Here is a 21,537-nt window from a genome sequence, read left to right on the forward strand (position 1 = left end):
CCTCAAAAATAGTTTGGTTCTTGCTTTTGTCATTTGATACTTATACAGGAGTATATATTGTATAATCTGAAAGATGCAGTAAGATCAAAAACAGGACTAGAATCTGTCATAGACTGAAATATCTTTCAAAGTCATTCTCAAGTTGTGCTTTGTTATATCTCTTATCTGAGATTAATTTTAAAACGGGTATAAAAGTGAATTTTGGATTTTGCTCACAAGTTTATCTTCTCTCATAAGGCATGATGATGGGAAAAGTAAATTATTTTTGGGAATCATGCAGTCAAAGCCAATATTATTATGACAAAAGCAGGAGCAGTCACGTGATAACAGAAGCATTAAGTCTAAACTTTTAAGGGTTATATCAATGAAAATGGAAGTTAATGGAAAGATATATGAGTAGTTGATTCAATTAAGTAGTGAAGCAGGAAGATAATTTCATGTGGATCTGTATGAGAAAATAAGACTTACAGGTATTGAAGCCAAAGAAAAGATTATGGATGAGCAAGATACTTACATTTTTGTTGGTCATTTTAGAGGTGATTTGCAGGAAAAGAAAATGTAATCTAGTGTCCAGCCTAATTATGAGGTTAAAGTGTGACATTCAAAGATGTAAGCAATATTATGTATTAGAGTATAAGAGAAGACAGTGATGATGATAGCTCTGTTCATGTAGTAAAGAGGAGATTTCAGCACAAAAATATTTTGAGTTGATCTTGGCAATGTTAAATTCCTATTTGGAACTATTTCCTATTTGGAAAATCCTGAATAGATTTTAGAAAGACAGGATTACTACTCTAACTTGGATGGAAGAAATCCAAGTTGAAGATGTGTATTTATGAATCGCTAGGGATATATATATATATATATATATATATATAAACATTATTGCCATGTTTATACAAAATAATCTCTTCAAATACTGAGTCAGAGAAAGAAAATGTTGATATTTCAGTCTGAGATATCCTGCAACTGAACAGGGAAAGGGGAAAAGAGAATGAACATGTAAGAGGAAAGAAGCAATATGTTGGAGAAGTGGAAAGACATAAAAGATAATGTCAAGGACATCCAATATGCAAAGCACTGTGGTGGAATAAATGTTCTCAATTTTAGCCAATAAATCTATAGATAGCTTGATGCTGGTTACATATGTAAAGTGGACTCAAATGCACCCAGAGTGGACTTAGAGCATTAAGGCAGCACATTCTCTGGTTTGAGAGGTGAAAGTGGGAAAGGGAAGCAAGGAGGGGAGAAATGTCACCAGTTCTAGGAGTACACAGTGGAAAGACTGGAACGTAATTGTCCAATCAGGGAAATAATCAGAGGAAAAGAAGAAGCTAAGATGAGCATAAGTGCAGAGCTGGGGATAACTGCCAGGTGTTGATGACTGGTTCCATTTGCTGTAACATCTGTAGCCACCTCCCTTTGTAGCAAGACTATATGGCAAGCTAAACAAAATAAACTCTCTGTGCTGTACTGCAGAATTATGAGATTGCTTGGTTGTTGTTTGGTTGGTTTGCTTCTTCAATTCAAATCAAGTTGTGCGTGTTATTACCTGGTTTTTGAGTAACATGCATTCAAATATTAAACAAGTACATTTATTGCAGCTAGAGGGATAATGTCTGCAGTAGAACATTAAAATACCAAAATGATGCAAATGAATTTGCATCTCCTACTAGAAATTCATACCATCTGTTGGTAGAACAAGAAAATAGTCTTTATGAAGCATCCAAAGTGTTGTCAAATCCAGGGGATGTTGATACATTGCAAAAAAATTTTCATAATGAAGACTTTCCAGTGAGAAGTTCTTGTTCCTCCCTCAGGCCAGTCCCTTGAGAGGGGGTGAGCAGAAGTATGGTTGGTCTGACAGGAGGATACAGAAAACTGTGTGCTATGAGTCATTGTATATCAGTAATTGGCACTTTAATTCACACCTAAGAAGGTAATATAGGTCGAGCTTAAGTCAATAGCTATATTCTGAGCTAACTAATTTCCAAAGAATGCATGCATATATATAGGTATATAAACATAAAGAAAATATGGTATGATATTTCAGTGTGAAGATGAGAGATTAAGATAACACTGAGCTTACGTATTTTATTGGCTTGTGAATATTTATGACAATTTCTTTATAATCCATTTATTTATAAGCAAAAATGTGATGGCTTTGGGGCTTTAGAGTAAATGATTGGTCTGAATCATTCAAACATACAGATAGAAATTTCAAATTTCAAACATAATTTTAAATTATGGGTTCATTAAAGTTGTTACCTCATACTAGTTTTGATCCATGAATAAAAAGGAAATTAAAATCACACTAAACTTAGAAAAGTATCCATAGGACAAGTCTTTAAAAGTATTTTAATGTCTTATGTGATGCATACTCCTTTTTGCACTATTTACACATTTATAATTTGCTCAGACTAAAACCAATAAGTATATCTTGGGTATATCTTCTCTCGGGTGGTTGTTCACATTGCCAGTCTTGGGTTTTTGCCTTTATTTTTACTGCTATATTCCTCTTGCTCTAGGTGGGCTAAAAATTTGCTGGGGTGGTGGTTTGGGGGGACTAAAAATAGCTAAAATGTCTTGGGGCACAAACTGCCTATAGAATTCAAAATGGAAAGTGAAAATAGGTTTTAATTGAATTTCAATAGCTGTTGTAGTCTCTCAGACATTTGAGGGAAGCTGAGGTTCATGGAAATATTTATACATGGTTAATTATTGAGAATATTTAGTTTCCTTAAAAAGGAAATGAGAGTAAAAAATGAGCAGTAGTACAAGGAAAAGCTTGAGAGCTCACTTTCTTATCTCAAAGGGAAACATTTAGTGGAATTAAAGGTAACACAAAAAATTTGACGAATATGTGTTTATCCTTTTCCGTGAATGATGATTGAGCAATTCATTGCCTTACAACATCTTCAGAATTTAGAATTTAGCAAGATTAAAAGAGACTTTGGATAAATGGGAGTGTAATGAGCAGAACTCATTAAAATATTTCAAAGGAATAACGATTTATGGCAGGAGAAAATCTGCAAGTGGGAGTGCTTACACAAATCTAAGTGAGATTAGGCCAATGCTCTTGTGCAGGGCACATGGTACCACTTACACTTCACATGGGGATATATTGCACTTCTTCTTTAAAGGCATCTGTAGGTGGTCATTGCTAGAGGTGACCGTGGCTTGACAGCATGTCAAGGTTTGTGGAGAAGTTTACGTGTTCAATATTCTTAAATACCATAACATTAAATGTATCTTTAATGTTTCATGTTGCAAATTGTGCCAAACATGAAGAAGCCATGGTTTTCTTACTGTGGTTGCCCTTGGGTGGTGCAGTTCGGTGATTTTCTTGTTTAAGTCTATAGAAGCATAATTTATATTGAGATGAAATATTGTTTTTATGAACTCCATAGTAAAAAAAGAAAAACCCAAACTATTTAGAAGCAAAGTCTGACCTGGGATTTAGTATTGTATCCAGCACCAGTGCTAATTATAGAATCTTTAGAAGATCTTGGGCAAGGTGTTAAAACTTACCTATCTCAAAGAATACATTTACAAAAGAAACCGTATCAGTTTTATTTATTCAAGGCCTCTGATGCTATGCAAAATTGCTCCCGCTGCACCTTGCAGACAGTTCTGCAGCAAAAAATCAATTTGGTCCCAAACCTCTGGGTACATACAGAAATCTTGGGTTCAAGTGGAAGTAAGATCTGCTGTACTTGAGAGGCTTCCCAAATTATTACAGTTTCTGAATATTCTCAGAACATCAGAAGTGACTGAACTTGCAATTGATTGAAATACATTTTTTTACTCACAAATACTAAGTGAAATGAAAGAAAGACTCAAGTACATTTTTCAAAATAAAAAATATTTGTTTTTCAACAATAATATCTAGTTTGGCAGATCTTGTTTCTTAAATCAGGAACAAGTATATTATTAATACTGACTTAATAGAGTAAATCAATACTGCTGGTTTTCCAAAGGGCTCTCATCATTATTCTTGCACTCCTGCAGCTTCATTAATGGTAGGAGGTTTTTTTTGTTTTGCTGGCTGGGGCACTGGTTCCTATCCAGTTCTTATAGCAGTTCAGAAATACATTGTAATAAAGTGTCACTACCTTCATTAAGATTCCACTGGATTTAATTCTAAGAAAGCAGGACTGGTGACTGAGTGGCAGAATTTTCCAAAACAAGAGTATATATGAATTTTAGTGGTGAGGGTCTCTGGGCCTCACCTCTGAGGGTCCAGAAGCAATAAAAAGTATAACATGTTCTCTTACAGAAGCCATGGTACCCATTTAAAGCATACTGAAAGGTTCTTGTAGGATGCTTGATTCTCAGGATGCAGCACAAGCAGTGTGCGTGTCAATCCAGTATCAGGATGTCAGTAATGTACCCCCGACCTGAGTGCTGTGGGTCCACCTAGCTGGCCTGGCAGCCAATGGTATGGAGTGCCAGAGCTCCTGTAACAAGGGTGAGCCGCAGGGCATTACAGACACATACAAAGGGTGCATTTGAATAGCTGTGGCCATGCCCAGTTAGCCCATGGTAAAAGACAGAGTGAGCTCAGACTTTCCCTCCCCACCATGCCAAAGGCATATTTGAGCCCGGAACATTCAACCTGTGGCAAAGATGGGTCTTGGTTTGCTGGCAGAAACAAGCTCGAGTTTTTGCAGTACAGGCTAGGATTGCTTTCCTGGGTGCTGTCTTCCATGTAGGTGGAGTTCTGACAAATATGTGTGTGTATATATCTATATATACACCATATATAAAGTATTTTGTCAGAAAATTCAGTGTCAAAGCCAGCATTATCAATGCTTCTGTGTCCTTTAAAATGACCTGTCTTGTGTGAATTCATGAAAATTCTGATATTGCACAGTAGCGGTAATCTTACTTTTTTTCTTCCCCTCTTTTAAGATTTCCTCCCTGCATTATGCAGCAGTTGAGAGCACAGAGTTGATTCCACATCAGATTGACAGGGATGAATGAGTTTGAGTCATATCACAGACTTTTAAACTATACTTACTTGTTTTCTTTTGTTAGGTACAGTCACTCTTTTCTATCCCGAGGCACTCGGAAAACAAATCTGAGTTAACAAGAGGTGTGATTTTTTTATTTTTTTTTTTAACCAAGCCTAAATTGCTGCAGTGACAGCCTGATAACTGCACTTATCTGAAATAGATTATTTCCCTCTCATTTCACGCCATTCCTTTCTCCAAATTGACTTTAAAGTGCAGAATATCATCAACCAAGAAAGTTGAAGCATGCCCTGTTAGATTGTAACTTAACTCTTTAACTCCATTTTTTCAGGCCTGACTGAACTCAGTGACAGTCCAGTTTCCCTGGAGCTTGAGCGTTGCAAGTCTCCCACTTCAGGTAAAGGTGATTGGCTTCTCTTCCTGCAGTCTGTATAAGCCATTCATGTCATGCATCACTGTGTTTCATTAATCCCTAAGTAGTGAAGTGCTTAGTTCCAAAGAGAAGAAATTCCTGAAGGAGCGCTTTTTTTGTAGCACAGTAAAATCCTAAGTCTGTTTGCTTAAGGAAAACTTAAATGTACGTGGTGCATCTTGAGGTGAACAGTGTGAAAACATTTGAAGTAACAGGATCATGCAGGTATATTCCTATAACCTCCTATAAGAAGCTTGTTTCTCTGTTTTCTTAAAAGGCTTTCTAGGTTATTTTACAGTAGGGAGTCCTTGTAATTCTATATGTATATATTATGCGTATGTGTACATGAAGAAATTATTTGAAATCAGCAATATGGAGATGGTAAATTTTAGCCATTAGAACCCCAGTGCCTGATTTACATAATTTGTAATGAAAGCAAAACCTCAGATAAAAATATTTGCTTATGGGCCAGAGCAGGGAAATCTTGGCCACACAAAAATGTATAAATGTTTCCCATTTTACCCATAGTCCTTCAGAAGGTGGAATTTGTCCATTGCTAGAGACCTTTTCAGCAAGTGCCTAGTCTACATTGATCTCTCTAATGTGAGTTCACTGTCTTAAAGGTGGTTGCTAAGAGCTGTTTTCTAGTAGCTGGCTTTTAAATGTTATGGAAAATAAGGAGGTGTAGCTGTGATACATTCGTTTTGCTTGTGGTATGCATATCACAATTCTTTTCCTTGTAGTTTGGTAAGTATTGATAGATTTTTTCCCCCCTTAGTTATGGTAACAAATACCCATAGTATGAATAATATGCTATTCAAATTCTCTGTTACTGTTTCACATATTTTATGTCATAATAACAGGATACATTAATCTTGAATGAAAGCCACTAATTAGTAATTATAAAAAGCTGAAACTAATAAAAATGTTTCCCTGACATAGTAAGAGCTGAAATGAAACAGCTGCTTTGAAATATGTATTTCCTTGTACTATTTGCAACCCAAAATCTCTAGATATGGAGATATTCAAGTGAAATGGGCTATAATAATATTGGTATAAAACTAGGAGCTCAAACTCTTCAGCAGGGCCTCAGAAACTCATGATATAGGCTTTAAAATAAAACTTTTGATAGTTCAGTTATAATTAGATTATTTATTGTGAGGCTCACTGGGATTCAACTTTTCACTTTTCTCTTCAGAAATGAGCTAAAACCTTTTCTTTTCACTGAAATCTAAGAGATGACTGACTTGGTAACCATATGTGCATATTCTTAGTTTTATAATGATGAGTGTCTCCTATAACACTTTACTTTTGCTGCAGTTAACTTCAATTTTTCATTCTGCTAGTGCTCAAAAATAGCTTTCTTAGATAAATCTGAGATAATTTGCTCCAAAATTCTGCTTTTTTCTGTTTTGGAGATATACAGCAGGGAAAACATGGCATATTTATGGGTGTTTCCTATTTTAGCACTTTCATGTTGTTTTCCAAGCTATATTTATATTTTTAAAATGTGAAATCTGCTGCAGTTTTGTAGGAAGTAACTATTATTAGAACTACTTTTTAAAACATGTTTCTTTTACTGTGACTGATACTAATTATTTTTATTTAATTATTGCAAAATTTAATTAATATTGCTTCTGCATACTTGCTGTAAAACAGGGCAGAATCCAACCTAGTCACTTGGAATAAGTGACCTCAAAAACTTGGGAGAGGAACTAATCCTGTGCTTAAGCAGCACAGCCTCACACCCACACCAGCCTTCTCACTGACTAATGTTTCTTGCTCATAGAGCACAGCTCCATACTTATGGATGTGTCAGGCAGGATCCTTCCACTTCCAGCCTTGCCTGTATCTGTTTAAAGTCCATGGCACACGAGCTCTGCAGTGGAAGTGTGCTGTGTTCCCTAAGAGCCCCGTGATCTTTGTGTTTGTAAAACCACTGACTGCATTCCTCTGCTGAAAACAGACCAAGACTCGCTCTTCAGAAATTTAGCAAAACCAGAAAGAACACTTGAACTGCTCTGTGGAGTGGTTCAAGTTGCTGCCCGGTGGAGGAGGGCCTGCTGGGTATGACTTCGTGAGGTTGCAAAGACAGACAGAAGATAGTTTGTTTTGTAGCTGTTCATTCTGGTTGCCAGAGCACATCAACATCAGTTCTTCACCCAGCAGGGAAGGCCATCCCAGGTGCTGGCCCTGAGTGTGCTCAACACATACACAAAGTGCAAACTGCTGGGGGGCATGAGTCTAGATGGCAAACACTGCACACGTGATGGATGGCACAGTGGTGAGCATCTTCATCCTTAGCTCCATCAGAAGGGCAACGATTTGAGGAACAGCATTGCTGTGCTCACTTGTGTACTTTGAGACTCCCAAGGCAATGCCTAGGAAGAATCCCCATGGCACACTAATTGCCAGTGTAGACATGAGTAGTTCTAGATCTGAGTGAGCCATTAGGAGTTTAGTCAGATTTCCATTCCAGTCAGGCCATAAGAACTGTGCTGGTAAAGGCTGCTTGGAGAACTTGAAAAATCTCCTGCCTCCTCATCTCTTGGTCTGATGTTGAACATTGCTTAGACTGCCTGAACTGTATGTTTCCATGAAAAATTGATTATGCCTGTAACAGTCTAGTGCTTGGCAATGTTTTAACCTATGACGAAATTTCTGCAGACAGCCTAGGTCAACTCAGTAATTTGGCTGTGTTGTTTTTCTTCTCCCTGCCTCGAAGCAGAATTAGGCATTTGTGTGTTCTATCATTGATATGAGTGATGGAGCACTGAGCAGGAGATTCAGGGCTGAGGAGTACTCTTTATTTCACATGCAGGGCTAGTATATAATTCAGTACAAATCCTACTTTTTCATTAAGTAATATTTAACTTGGTTCACAAGACTGTCTTCTCAGATGTTCCTCCTGTGCTACTTACTAAAACATGACTTTGCAGATGATATAATTGAAAAATCAGATTCCCGTTCTGAACACTGTTCAGAATAGAACATAAAATTAAACCATTTGATTAAAAGTTTTCTGAAATGCACAGTACCACACAGAGGTTAGCAGCAAGTGAAGAAAATAGCAACCTTGCTTTTTAAGAGTGGTAGGCAGAGGACAGGAATCTTCCCTAATCTTCCCTAATCACTGGTATCTTGTTTATTAAACTAGTATTTAAATGCTATAGTGATGCATTTGCAACACTATAAAGGAAAAGAAGAAGTTAGTAAAACCATTTGAAAGACTCTGCTTATTTTTGAATATCTGAGAGGTGGAAATTTCCACTGTAAATGTATTCTGGATGTAGTAATATGTATGGAATAACACTGGTAAAAATTGTGGAACAAAAGAACTTTAAAACCCCCCAAACTCTTACCTATCTTAGGCATGTTTCATGAATGTAAAAATGCAGCAAGGTGTGCCATATCATGGTATCTGGTGGCTTAAAATCAAAAGCCTCAGAACATCCTATTCTTATTCCTACATGCCTTGTTCTTTCAAACTGCATTTTCATTTTTGTTTGTGATTTGGGGGTCAGAAGGGTTCTGTACTACTTCCATTCTGCAGTGGCACACGAGAGCTCAGTGTGCCTCATCATGTAAGTCATGCTGTATCAAATGCTTGAGTTAATTACTGTGTAATGTATTACAGAACAGTACCCATTCCAGTAAATTTTGTCTTTATCATCTCATTAGATAAACTTATTCAGAGGCTCTTAGGAATATAATGTATAATATATAATTATGTGTGTCCATTACTGTTTTAAACATTGATATGGAGCTTCATATTGAAGTGTATTAATGGGAATACACTGTGAGCATAGGAAAATGCAACTTTGGATAGGTCATTTGTTGTGTGAGATGCAATTGGACACTTCAGACTTCTTTCAAAGACCAGAAGGAAAGAATTTCTTCAGTCTCTGTATAGAAGAGTTACTTCTCAAATGTTTGTTCTAAAATGAAAAAGGATTTGTGTTTTTTCTTAAGAAATACCTTCATGTTGGGGGCTTACATCCCAAATGCTTTTAAGATTTTGAAGATTAGAGAAGGCTGTGTAAAGATTCCCACAACTAATTCCCATGGGCTCTGAGACAGGTCCCTAATGGCAAGACCACACATTTTTATACATACTATGATTTCCAAGCATTGCTATCCTTATTCATTTCACCTATTAAATCTGCTGGGATTAGGCCTTTGCCATGCCAGTCTCCCACTTTCCTATGTGAAGTTTTTTTTTTTAATAGCTTTCTTTCAAGAAGAAGAATAAGTTTCTTAACAATCATTCTCTTTCTTAATATGTGGGTGACTTCAGAGTAGCTGAAGAGATTTGCCTCAATTTGAAAATTGTATTCTCCTGGAAAACAAGCTAGAAAGTAAACATTTCAAAACATTTAATGTGTCTGTAAAACATGGAATGTAATTTATTTTGAAACTTAGTTACTGATAACACTGCAAAACCATTTCTGCTTATCCATGTTAAATTAAGAGGAATGTTAACTAGTCAGAGGACAGTAATTAGAGATTAGCTTCAGCAATGTGGATGCAAGGTGCATTTTATCACTATTTCCCATAAGCAAGGGAGTTTCTGAACAGGTAAATTAATGCTTAAGTTTTTGAGAAGGGACTTGTGTGTAGGGATTGGCAAGGAACAGGGAGCAGTGTGAGCTGGGGAGCTGGGTTTGGGCCCTTGTGCAGCCCCTGGTGCGTGGCTCAGGGTTCAAGGGAGCTTTAGCAGTAACTGGGACTGGTATTTCTGAGTGTTAGCCAGGTAGAAGCTCTTTAGTAGAAAAAATCCTGCATGAAGTCACCTTCATTTTGAATAATATGAAAATCTGTGACCACAGTGCTGCTGTAATAGCTGAGGTAAACTCAGCATTGAGTGCCAGAGCTGTGAGCACACGTTTGTTGGTTGTGCCTTGATGTTTTCCTTGAAAGACTGAGAGGAACCATATGGCTGCAGAGCAGGATGTTGTCAGGTCAGGAGACCTGCGTGCTCAGCTTAGCTGCCTGCTAGACTGTACCTAGGAACTCTTCCTCATCCCACAGCTGAATAATTTGACTCTTAACACTTGAAGCTCTTTTGGGTAGGGGCTGTCTTGCCTTATGCTGTAGCATCACAATTTCTGCTGGCTGCCTCCAGCACGAATGTAAACAAATGATGATAGCAGACAACTCTGCTGGCCTCTCGAGCCTTTATACTCCATTCTCAAATAAAACTGGATTTCAAAGCTCTCTGTCAGCAAGATAGGCTCATGTGCATGATCCTTCTTTATAATAATGTAAAGATAGTAAAACATGCATGATTTAGGTACTAAAAATGGGTTACATAAACTGATCAGAATGTGGATTTTATTAATAGTTAAAAGTTAGTTTAAAAAAGTTAATATAAACAGCTTTAATCACAGTAAAGCATGAAAACAACCAGCTTCTTCTGTTGTTTTTACCCTCAGATATGGGGTCTATCATCAGTGATCTGTGCTGTGTCCTAGTGCATCAACGTCCAGCTGTGTGATAGCCACATGAAGGGTGTGCAAGTGTCACGTGGCAGCTTCCAAACCAAGCCTGTGCAGACTCCTTCAGAGGAATCAGAAAGTCCAAACTTTGCATGTCCTCTATGAGCCTGCACACAAACAGCTGGGAGCTATTGGGTTCAGGCATGTATAACCATTTGGGACACAGCTGTGGCACAAGACACATAATTCCTGCTGTACACAAACACCTGTAACCTAGAAATAGAAGAGGTTAGACTACCAATTTTCAAAGCTCAAAGCTGCATGATAACAGCACTAATTTAGCTACTCTAAGTCCTAATCTTTTAGTGAAGAGTCCTACAGTTTTTCTTATGAATTGCTTATCCTTTTTCAGAGGGCTGGTTAAGCCAGATGTTGTCCTTCCCCTAAAAGGAGATTATATCACAAGTGATGCTTCTTTATAGCACAGCACTGATTTTCTGGAGCAGTAGCCACCCATTCACAGTCTGAAAGAGTATTTGACAGCTGCTCAGATAAATGGAATGGGTTTTTACAGGCTGTTCTGAAAATCAAACTACCCTTTGTGTGAGTACCTTAAATGGACATTGGTGCCTAACACTTGGTATCCAAATTAGAAGATTGTTATGTAGTGGTGTTAGGGATGTGTATTTTTGATGTCAGGCTGATGTGGAGAGACCTCTTCACCATGTCCTGATTTAAAGTTAAGGCTACAGATGGGTTACTGGGAGGGCTGTTCTGGTTCTACTGATAACAAAATATTGCTCAAGAGCCTCATGGGTTCCCCTACTCATCCCTGAAGAGAAAAAGAAAACCATCTAACACAGGTGCTGGCTGATATTTAATTCTGCCACATTGCAGGCTTTGCAAAATAATATGACATAAATTTTTTATTTCAGGGATTTTGTGACTTAAAAGAGTGAGTGTCTGTTCTGGGCATCCTTCTGACCTAAAAGCTTACTAAATCCAAATAGCAAAGAATTTGTTTCTTATATTCATATGTTCCTGTCACTGTGGTACTTATCATGTGGGACTTTCTTTTGAAGTAAAATAAAAGTAATATAACAATTAGTTGACAAATATTTGATTGTTCCCTTCTAGTAACAGACAGCATGGGTAAGGGGGTAAAAAGCCATAAAACCATGTGAAAACAATAATGAATACAAAATGAAATAACCAAATTGGAAATCAAATCTTCTGAATAATTAATAAAAGATTTCTTAAGGCATTCTTCTGATAAATTTAATGCCATTTTGACCGCTACAAGACATGCTTTATTTCAGTTCTCTGGTGTTCATTGTTTGAAAATGTGCTCGTGCGTGAGGAAATGAAAACATTTTTGAACAGAAGCAAAATTACCAGTTTCTTGCATAATTGGAACACAACAAATAATTAAACCTTCACTAAATTGAGTGCAAATTTTGATGACTAGATAACACCACGTTATGTCCTGAAGCTGCTGTATTTCGTTTCTGTGCAATCTGTCTTCATTTCCATAATATTACAACAGTATGTTCTGTGCCCATAACCTCTACAATATGCCCTCTCTTTTTCAAATGCTATCTTGAGGTATGATTTCATCAGATCTCATAATTTCATTGCACCCTCTTATTAAATTGGTTTGCAGGTGTTTAAATATTTGTGATATGCTGCATAGCCAGCATTTGCAATATTTGCCTTAATCTCATTTGTGGTTTCTTTTTTTATCATTCCTGTCACCACAAGGTAAGATATTGCAGCCCACAGCCAAAGCTGTGTAAAACATCATTCACTCCTTGACAGCTGGAGTAATTTTTTTTCCAGTGCTTTTGTTCAGTTGCATTTATTTTGCTGAATGGTGTAAATGAAAATATTTAAACCATTATTCTGCCTTTATATGCTGATTAAAAGAAAAGTGCTACAAACTTGCAACATGGTTTTAACAAGAAGATGGCATGTTGTCTTCCCTCGCTCCTTTTTCTTTCTTACTTATTAACAACTGCCTTTCTCCTTTTTCTGTTGTTTCAGTTAAAGGATCAAGAAAGTTAAGTCTGCCAACAGATCTTAAGACTGATCTTGGTACGGTAGGCGAAAGCCAACAGCTTTAAACTTCCTTACATTCATTGGCAAAACATTTTACCAACTGATTCATGAGATAACACAATAACCTCAGAGGCTTTGTCTGAAAAGGCTTTCTAAAAACCACCTATTAACCCATACAGTTCTGTTGGCAGCTCTCAGCATTTTGCTTGTTTAATATTCATTTATTTCATGTAGACATATATTGCCAATCATTACACACTGTGTGTGTAATACTTTATTCTGAAAAAACTCCAGAAGTTTTCCAAGCTGGTTGTTGGTGAACTCTGCCTATAATACCCAATGCATGCGCTGGTCTATTTTCTTTATTTGGTGTATGAGTTGTGCCACCACAGTGATAAGACAATTGAACATCTGTATGTTATGGTGTCTTTGAATGTCTGAGAAGTCAGGTTGGAAATCAGTCATTTGTCTCAGTCCTTTCCTTGAGACTTACTTCAGCCAGCTGTTAAATACATAGTTTGCTCTAATCTTTTTCTCAATTCGCTTTAATATTTCAGTGGAAGAGCATAATGAGAGTACAAATTTCACCTCAAAAAAGCTAAAATGAAAATTTCTATATCTTGAATTAGCTAAAACTGCTGGGAGCAGATCATGCAACACCATATCCACATAAAGGGTACTGCTCCTGGTATTTGGATTGGAATGTACAGTTCACACAAAAAATTCTTATAAGTGGTCTTTAAATATTCTCAGTCTCAAGGAGTTCTTTCTAGTTTTGCTCTCTTGGGAAGTTTCCCTTATAAGATGACTGGAAAAGCCAAGTAGCCATGCCTCATTACTTAGCGTCCTTTAAGAGATAAAAATTAAAGTTGGATCATGTCCTTGGATAAGACAGCTGTATTCCATTTCTGTCACTGGGAATCATGTGCGCCTGTTAACCAAGGTAGCACTTGTTCCACAAGGCAAAAGTCAGGGATATACATATGTCTTTCACCTTATAAATGACTGAGAAACTTGGAAAACTGTCAATTGCTCCTGGTAAAGATTAAGTAAGTAAACATTGAAAAATCGCTGGGAAAATTCAATCCAAACTGTGCAGGCTTCAGAGTACGAAGTGATTCAGTTGAAATAAGTTTGAGAAAATAGGAATGGAGGAATACACCCAAATAAAATTTGGAGTGCAAAATTGTAATATTCCTAATACTAAAAAAAGGTGAAAGAAGTAGGCACCTATAAACCTAAAAAATTAATATTTATCACTAAAATAATGGGTAGCTATTAAGAGGGACGGTGAATACTTAGAGTATCAAAATAGCCATAGGATAGGACTTAACACTAAGCCATATTCTACAAATCAACTTCTTTTTGTTAGTATTATTAAAGGTACATTGTCCTGAAGGACACACAGCATTAAATAACTTTAAACCCTGAAGCATAAGACAAGCAAAAGATAAACTTAATGGGCAGAAGACTGTATTAGAGGATTTTGAAAAAGAAAGTATACCATTGTAATTAGAATTGGTGAGAGCTTTATTGTGTAATATAAAATGTTGAGTATCAGAGAAAAAGCTACCCTATCATATTCCTGTAATCGTGTTGGGAGCAGGACATTGTAAGCCTTTCCTAGAATATATAAAAAAATTGCAGGTAGATTCATATTTTAACTACTCCAAGCAAACACAAAAAAAAAAAATCCCCAGGAAACCCCAAGGACAGGGGAGCAGGGTAAAAAGCTCCAGAAGTTAAACAAATTGAACATGAAAGGGTTGGAAGCATAATGATCTATTTTAAATGTATGACATATGTAAGGAACTTGGAAGATTAATGGAATGCATAATGTTGCCTGTAGTTTTGATTTCAGAGTAGTCATGTTTCTACCATTCCTTTATTTGCTTGTATTCATTCTTTTTTTAATAGTATAGAACAAGCTAAGTATAAACTAGAATAAGCCTAAGAAGGTCCAGTTCAATGTCTTGCAGAAAACAGTGGAATGCCATTGGTTCCAAAAGGTTCATAAGCACTGAAAGGAGTGATCAAATTGTCACTAAAGCATCCTGTTTGTTGTTAGGGCTGCAGCAGTCAGGTATCCTGTACTCAGATTACCCAGAACCTAAGGATGAAGCACGTGGAAGAAGCATTCAATGTGTAAACTGGCAGATACTCATGGATAATCAATCAAAAGAGAGGTTTAGAAAAGGAAAATAAAATGGACGGAAAATCCCCCAGACTTTCAGCTCTCATTCATGACTGTCTTGGAAGATCAAAATATTCCTGTTAATTATTCTAGCCATTAAAACTGTGCTGAATTATAGATTGCTCAGCTTACAACAGGCTGGGAAGTGTCTCTTTCTCGGTATAAGGAGCTACATTTAAATGAGAGTTCCTGGAAAAGGTGATGACCACATTTCAGTTACTTCTGCTCCAAAATGTCCTGGCCACACTGTCAGAGATTATTTATCCACTGTTTGGCTCTTGCCTGAGATTGTCCCCATATTCTGAATATTCAAGGGCTAACAATAGTTTTTGGCCCACTCTTCTTGTAAAGATATTCAGGTCACCACTTTGAGATGATAAAATATTGTCCATGCATCCCCTTGGCTCTGGCTCGTGGCTCTTTAGAGAGTGCTGATGCATCGCCCACTCTCAGCAGAGGCTGCAGCTAATTGGGACATACATTAGCATTTGGCAGCTTACAGTTCTGCTCCCTTCTTGTGATCTGCCTCGTGGAATGTCCTTGCTTTCACTTTGCTTTGAATTGTAAATAGTTGAGGTTAAGTAGAAGTTAAATCTATTTCAGGTGGAGGTGTTGCCTGTACTGGAAATTGTCTGGGGAGTAGTTTGCTATCATTTAGGGGAATAATGTGTGATCTGATGACTCAGGGTGTTCTTGTTAAACTTCAATAGGATTTTCATGACCTAAAGGTGCTCTGGGACTCCACTTTGACCTTTATATGACTGATGAAGTTGATCTCAGCTTCTTTTTATTTTGATGTGGTGATTATTATCTCTCCTTGCTGAAGTACTTGTCACCTGTGGATGTTGTATCTCCACATGGAAATGAGTGATGTGGCACATGAAAGGATACATTGAAGCTTCTTGATTGTTTTAGCTACTGCAGGTCACAGCAACCCAATGTTTATTTGAGTTAACCAGAAGGGAGATGTGACAATGCTGCTGCATGGACTGTACAGCTTCTCTATTACCCTTCAGAGGCAGCTTTATATGATAGTCTTTATTTTTAAACCTAATAATGTTTCCCAAAGTCTTCTGAACAGATCATCTTCGTTTCCTTGTAGTGTTCACAGAGATGAATTATGGGGATAATCCTAACTTTATTGAATCAAGTGGAGAGTCTGAGATATATCCAGACACATAGAACTGCTTTGGTATGAGAGCTTTCTAATGTTGCTTCACCAGCCACTTCAAGCATCACCTTGTATTTTCCTTTTAGAAAATATTTCTGCTCATTTCACTAAAAGCTTTTAAAGGTTCCAGCTGATCACAGGGAGCCAGACAGAAGCCGTAGCTAAAGATGGGGGAGAGTCAGTAATTGCTGACTTTTCTAGAATTACTATGAACAGATGGTTTGACTGTAAGGAATTATGCCATCACCTAGACTTTATTAGTGAAAGAACAAAAGGAAATGCAAATATAAATAGATGCCTTTTTTTCTTCTTGCTAAGCTGTGATCTTCAAAATGGTAATATGTTTTCCTATGTTTCTGCAGATATTTACAAACAGTAAGATCACAGCCCAAAAACTTTAATTCTGAAAGTTGGGTTCATAAAACATAATTGTAAGGATCCAATTAAGGACCTGGGTTTATGGGTTTGTACTTCATTTTGTCCATTTTGGATGAGGTTTGTGGAACCTGTTTGATTTATGTATATGGTAATAGAGTTATAATATGAAAATATCCAGCATTTGATGCCTTTGCATTTCATTGACAGGGAAGTAGCACTTCCTGGATGCTCCCAAGCCTATAAAACAGTACCTGAATAAATGAAAACTCATTTCCATTTTAAGAATGAGCAGTGGGGTTATAGCAGTTCTTGCTTTAATTTTTTAAGTATTTACAGCAGACACTAGACACTCACACAATTTTGAAGCTTTAAATCTGTTTTTGCTTACTACTGCATTGGACAAACTGGTAGATTTTAGATGGAACATTCTGTATTGATTCATCTGGATCTATAGTTCTGTTTACAAGGCTAAAGAACATTTCAGAAATTTTGAAACTTTATGAGTTGCTTTCCTCCTTGGTATGACATTGTAGAAAAGGCAGCCCAGACATCCAGCTGTACCAATGATTTTCTTTAAATGCTTGGCAGTATACATTGGAAATTATTTGTATTTTTGCATGATAAGGATTTTAGGGACTGTCCAGCGTATGTGTCCTTCCAGAAGGGTAGAGGAACTTTTTGTTCCCTTCTCAATCTGAAAGTACCACCTGAATTGAGGAATCATCTCAACTCTGCTTCTAGGTAGAATCAGCATAATCAAGTTTGAGGGGACCTCTAGACCCCACAGGTCTAGGTTGTCTAGACCCTCATCCTGCTCACAGCAGGTCAGGCTAGACCAGGTAGGTCAGGACAGTGTCCAGTGAAGTCTCACAGCACTTGATCTGCAGTCTGGAAAATGCCAAATACAGGGGAAGGATTTCAGCCCTCAAACAGCTGAGTCTATGGAGGATGAGCTTTGCCTTTTCTGCTTCAAGTTTGATCACTATGAAGGTGCAAAACATCGTGGAGGGGACTAAAGTCTTTCACTTTTATAGAAATGGTTTAAAAACTTTAGTCTTTTGGCTACTTCACATCTTGAGGCTTGAATTTTGATATTCTGTATTGATGACCTTACTAGACAAAAGTGTCTTAATCTTCTGCAGGTCAGGAGTATGACTGCACCAGTTTTTCCCTTACTTAAGTAGGAGAATGTTTATAGTCAAACCTTTTTAAAAGAGAACCTATATATCTAATGGATATATTAGCACTCTGCCAGTCCAAATGACCAGAATTTTGAAAAAGCAACAAGATAATTCAGTTACTATAGCAGAATACACATATACTCTGTGGTTATATTTCACAGCAGAAAGGGGCTGTGTTCTAACTTCTAATGTTTCCAGATGAGAAAAAAAAACACAACAAGCTGATCTACTTGGGAATTTTACAAGCAAGTAGTTAAAAGGAAAGGTAAGTGCCTTAAACTATACAAAAATGCCCTAATTAAAATGATTATAAGTAATACAGTTACATTTCATCACAAAGGAACGGCAGTGAAATTTGGTAGCTGGAAAAACAAAATAAGCAGTGAAGATCATCATACATTTAGGAGTTGGTAATAACAAAATGACATGCAACTGGCTAGGCTCCAGTGTCACAGGTACTCACTGTTCCCAAGTTCTTTGGTTTAAATAAAGAAGAGGTCCTTACTGAGACCTTCAAAGGTAAGTCATTTTCCACTCCTTTCAAGCACTGCAAACACATACAGGGTATTCTTCTGTTCTGGGGTCTCTGTTCACCTCTCAGGTTGTAACATTTTTCACTTTTAAAACCAGAGAACGAATACCAGCTTTTTCCATGGTGAAAATGCAGGTGCAATGCTGCACTAAGGGGTGCTCAGGACAAGCTGTTGATATCCAGGTGGTCTTGTGGTCTATCCACTCTGATTGCATGTTCCAGTGTTGTCTTCTGTGCAGCCCAGGATTTATCATGTTTTGTGCTTATGCTTCAGAATTAAGTCAAGTTTTCTGTCTTATGTTTTCCTGTTTATTGCACAAAGCATAGCAGCCATTTATGTTGGATTATTCTGTGGAGGCACACAGAGTGCTGTGTACTTTTTGAGACAGTCCAGCAGTGTGGTGTGATCACTAGAAATTCAGCAGATGAATCTGAGGAGCAGAGTTAGGTCAAAGTAGTCCAAAATTTTTCCACTATTCTGTGGGAGGAAAGGTAGATTTGTTTTTAGGTTTGCACGGCAAAGTTTTGATTTTTCAGATATGATAACGTAGAGGTGATGTTATGACATACGATAATGTATTCTCAATGTTTTTCATTTGGAGAGTGTTTATCTTTTATTTTCATTTCATTTTTTTCAGAATTTCAGGCAAAAATTAATAGTTTTAAAAGAGATTCTGTCAGTGATCTGACAATGCACTTAATGTTTTCAGCCACTTCACAGTAATTTGTTTCTCTGAAAAATACATCTGTTGATCCTGCTTTCAAAAAGCCTAGTGGATTTAGAAACAAGTGTATGATAGGATTTTGTTACCATAGGCAGAATACCATTACATTATACAGGCAGAATGTTACAATGACAGCATATTATAGTATTAGAATGGACCTAGATATTCTACCAGCATGTCATTAGGGCAACTCTTCCTTCTTCTGCAAACTGATGAAGACATGATGTTAAATGTACATTTTTGTTGGCAATGCATCTGCAGTAACCTCTTCTGCCAGGGCTTTCACCTTCTCTCCTGCCTGGCTGACAGAACTGCACCAAGGGAAATTTGTGTTTCTGACTTTTTAAGGAAATTTCTTTTTAATAAATTCCTTTAAATTCTTATATGTTGTGGTATCAGCTTGTGTTCTCACTAATGAATATTCACACTATTACACTAATTTTGATTATTTACAGACAAATCTGAGACAGCTCTTAGGGCTATTTGTTTGGTTTTAAGATTACACTTTTTTCTTAATTCAAATGTTTATCTCTTTGCTGTGTAAAAATAAAGGTTAGTCACCAGCATAATCATTACTCAAAATCTAATTTATTGGTAATACACAGAAAATCCCCCAGTGGAAACAGATGGATTTTTCTTCACTTTAACAGTAAAGATTGTATTCTACAACAGTTGTTGAGAAGATTCTCTGAGACTTATTTCTCAGGTTCTTTCTCCTCCATATTAAGGCATTTCTCTGATTCTCTCCTTCTCTGGTTCTCATCTTCTCTTTTATTGATTACTTCCATACAACTTAAAATGATATTATAATGCTTCTAATTATGGATATTTTATAATGTTTCTAATTATGGATTTTTTATGCATATTTTTAGAATGAGCAGCAGGGTTATAGTAATTCTTGCTTTAGTTTTTCAAAGTATTTACAGCAGACATTAGGCATTCACACAATTTTGAAGCTTTTAATCTGTTTTTGCTTACTACTGCATTTATATTTTTTTGTCTCTGCCTCTCTCAAATCGTTAGTAAGAAGGTTTTCAGCTAGTTTTTCTGTTTGAATTTATCCTGTTGTTAGAACTGAAAGAATTGGTTGCTCATTTTCTTTCCTGATTTTTTTGTGTCAAGTATAAAAAATTGCTAGGTACTAACTGCAAATGAGTGCTTCTTTCTTTATGATATTTTCATTACATTTCCCTTTAACAAGTATTCATCTTTTTACTGCTAAATTGATGGTCTCTTTTGCTTTTTTGCAGAGGTCTCCAAGTTGTTTAGAAATTTTATGTTTGTAATCAGGCAGGTTGTGTAGGATATACATGTTACTGTGTGTAAACTTAAATCCACATGTGTAAATAGAATAATCTCCCTGCACAACATGCCTCAAAAAAACCTGGCTTAATTTGAGGCTGCCCTGTGGGTTTGCTACTGTCATGTTGCACATCACATCTCTCAGTAGTTCCATCAGGTTCACAGAAACTGTTGTTACTTCTTCAGTTGCTCTTGATCTCATCATCCTGCTGGTATTTTGTGTGCCACTCTTGCCTCACATCTAGCACAGTTTTCTTTCTTTTTTAAAGCAGTTTTGGGGTGCACAGGGCACTGAATGATGCTAGTATGTGGTAGCAGGGACAAATAAAGCATTTTTAATTCATATGGGTAAGCAATTTTAATTCCATGGGCCCAGACAAAGGCATACAACCATGGACTGCATTGTACAAGCAGCACGTGGAGAGCATTACAGAATTTTATGTCATGAACTGTTATGTATTTTAATACATCATATATACATCCCATGATTTACTGCTTTGTTAAACCAATACAGTTAAATTAGTATAAATGGACTAAAGGGGTAATTACCTCTGATTACTTCCAATGGCTTGCATGAGCCCTAAATTTTTAAATTAATGCTCAGAATAGCTGTAAACTGAGCCCTGGCCATTTAGTTCTATATCCACAGAGTGCAGACAAGGCTGTTCTCCTGGCATAGTGGGATGGTTCTTACACAGTTTGGAGACTGCTTCAAGGATAAGCTCCACTAAGCCCTGGTGCCCAAATATATTGCATTAGTGTGGGACTGGCTGAAGGGATCCAGGAGCACTGGAGAGGATCATTCTAATTCCCTTCACCTCACAGGCAGCAGCCACCATGGGTGTAGGAGGTGTAGAGCCACCCAAGGGGTAGGAGGTGATGGCAAATGCAGTGGTAGAAAAGGGATATTTTGTGCAGTGTATTCTTCAGCAACAACTTTTTGCCTCCTCCAGAAGAGAGAGTGAGGAGCTGCTGCACTATTGTGTCAATAGCACAGAGCAATCTGTGCATTGCTGTTTAAGTGCAACATTAATGTCCCTGATGTCAACAATGCTCCATATCAATTAATATTTCTGAGCCAAAAAGAGCCCCAGTGGCCATGTGACAAAAGCAGTAATTCAGCAAGGACAAAAGTGAAACTGTTGCTTTTCCTAACAAATCAAACAAAGC

General features: G+C 37.1%; 1 protein-coding gene across 10 annotated transcripts in view; it reads left to right on the forward strand.

Moving 5' to 3' along the window:
• Positions 1-21,537, forward strand: part of STXBP5L (syntaxin binding protein 5L) — a 185,245-nt gene that overhangs the window by 138,772 nt on the left and 24,936 nt on the right. For 4 of the 10 annotated variants that reach the window (XM_064722730.1, XM_064722739.1, XM_064722685.1 and 1 more), the window contains one exon: positions 5,308-5,373. The exons of 1 other annotated variant lie outside the window; for it this stretch is intronic. In XM_064722730.1, coding sequence (XP_064578800.1) covers positions 5,308-5,373 — 66 coding nt within the window. Of the gene's footprint in view, positions 1-5,307; positions 5,380-12,869; positions 12,921-21,537 lie in introns of all 10 variants that reach the window. 5 more of the 10 variants (XM_064722666.1, XM_064722702.1, XM_064722738.1 and 2 more) reach the window with 3 other exon arrangements.

This window comes from Zonotrichia leucophrys, chromosome 1 (genome assembly GCF_028769735.1).
Source record: "Zonotrichia leucophrys gambelii isolate GWCS_2022_RI chromosome 1, RI_Zleu_2.0, whole genome shotgun sequence".
NCBI classification, from domain to species: Eukaryota; Metazoa; Chordata; class Aves; order Passeriformes; family Passerellidae; genus Zonotrichia; species Zonotrichia leucophrys.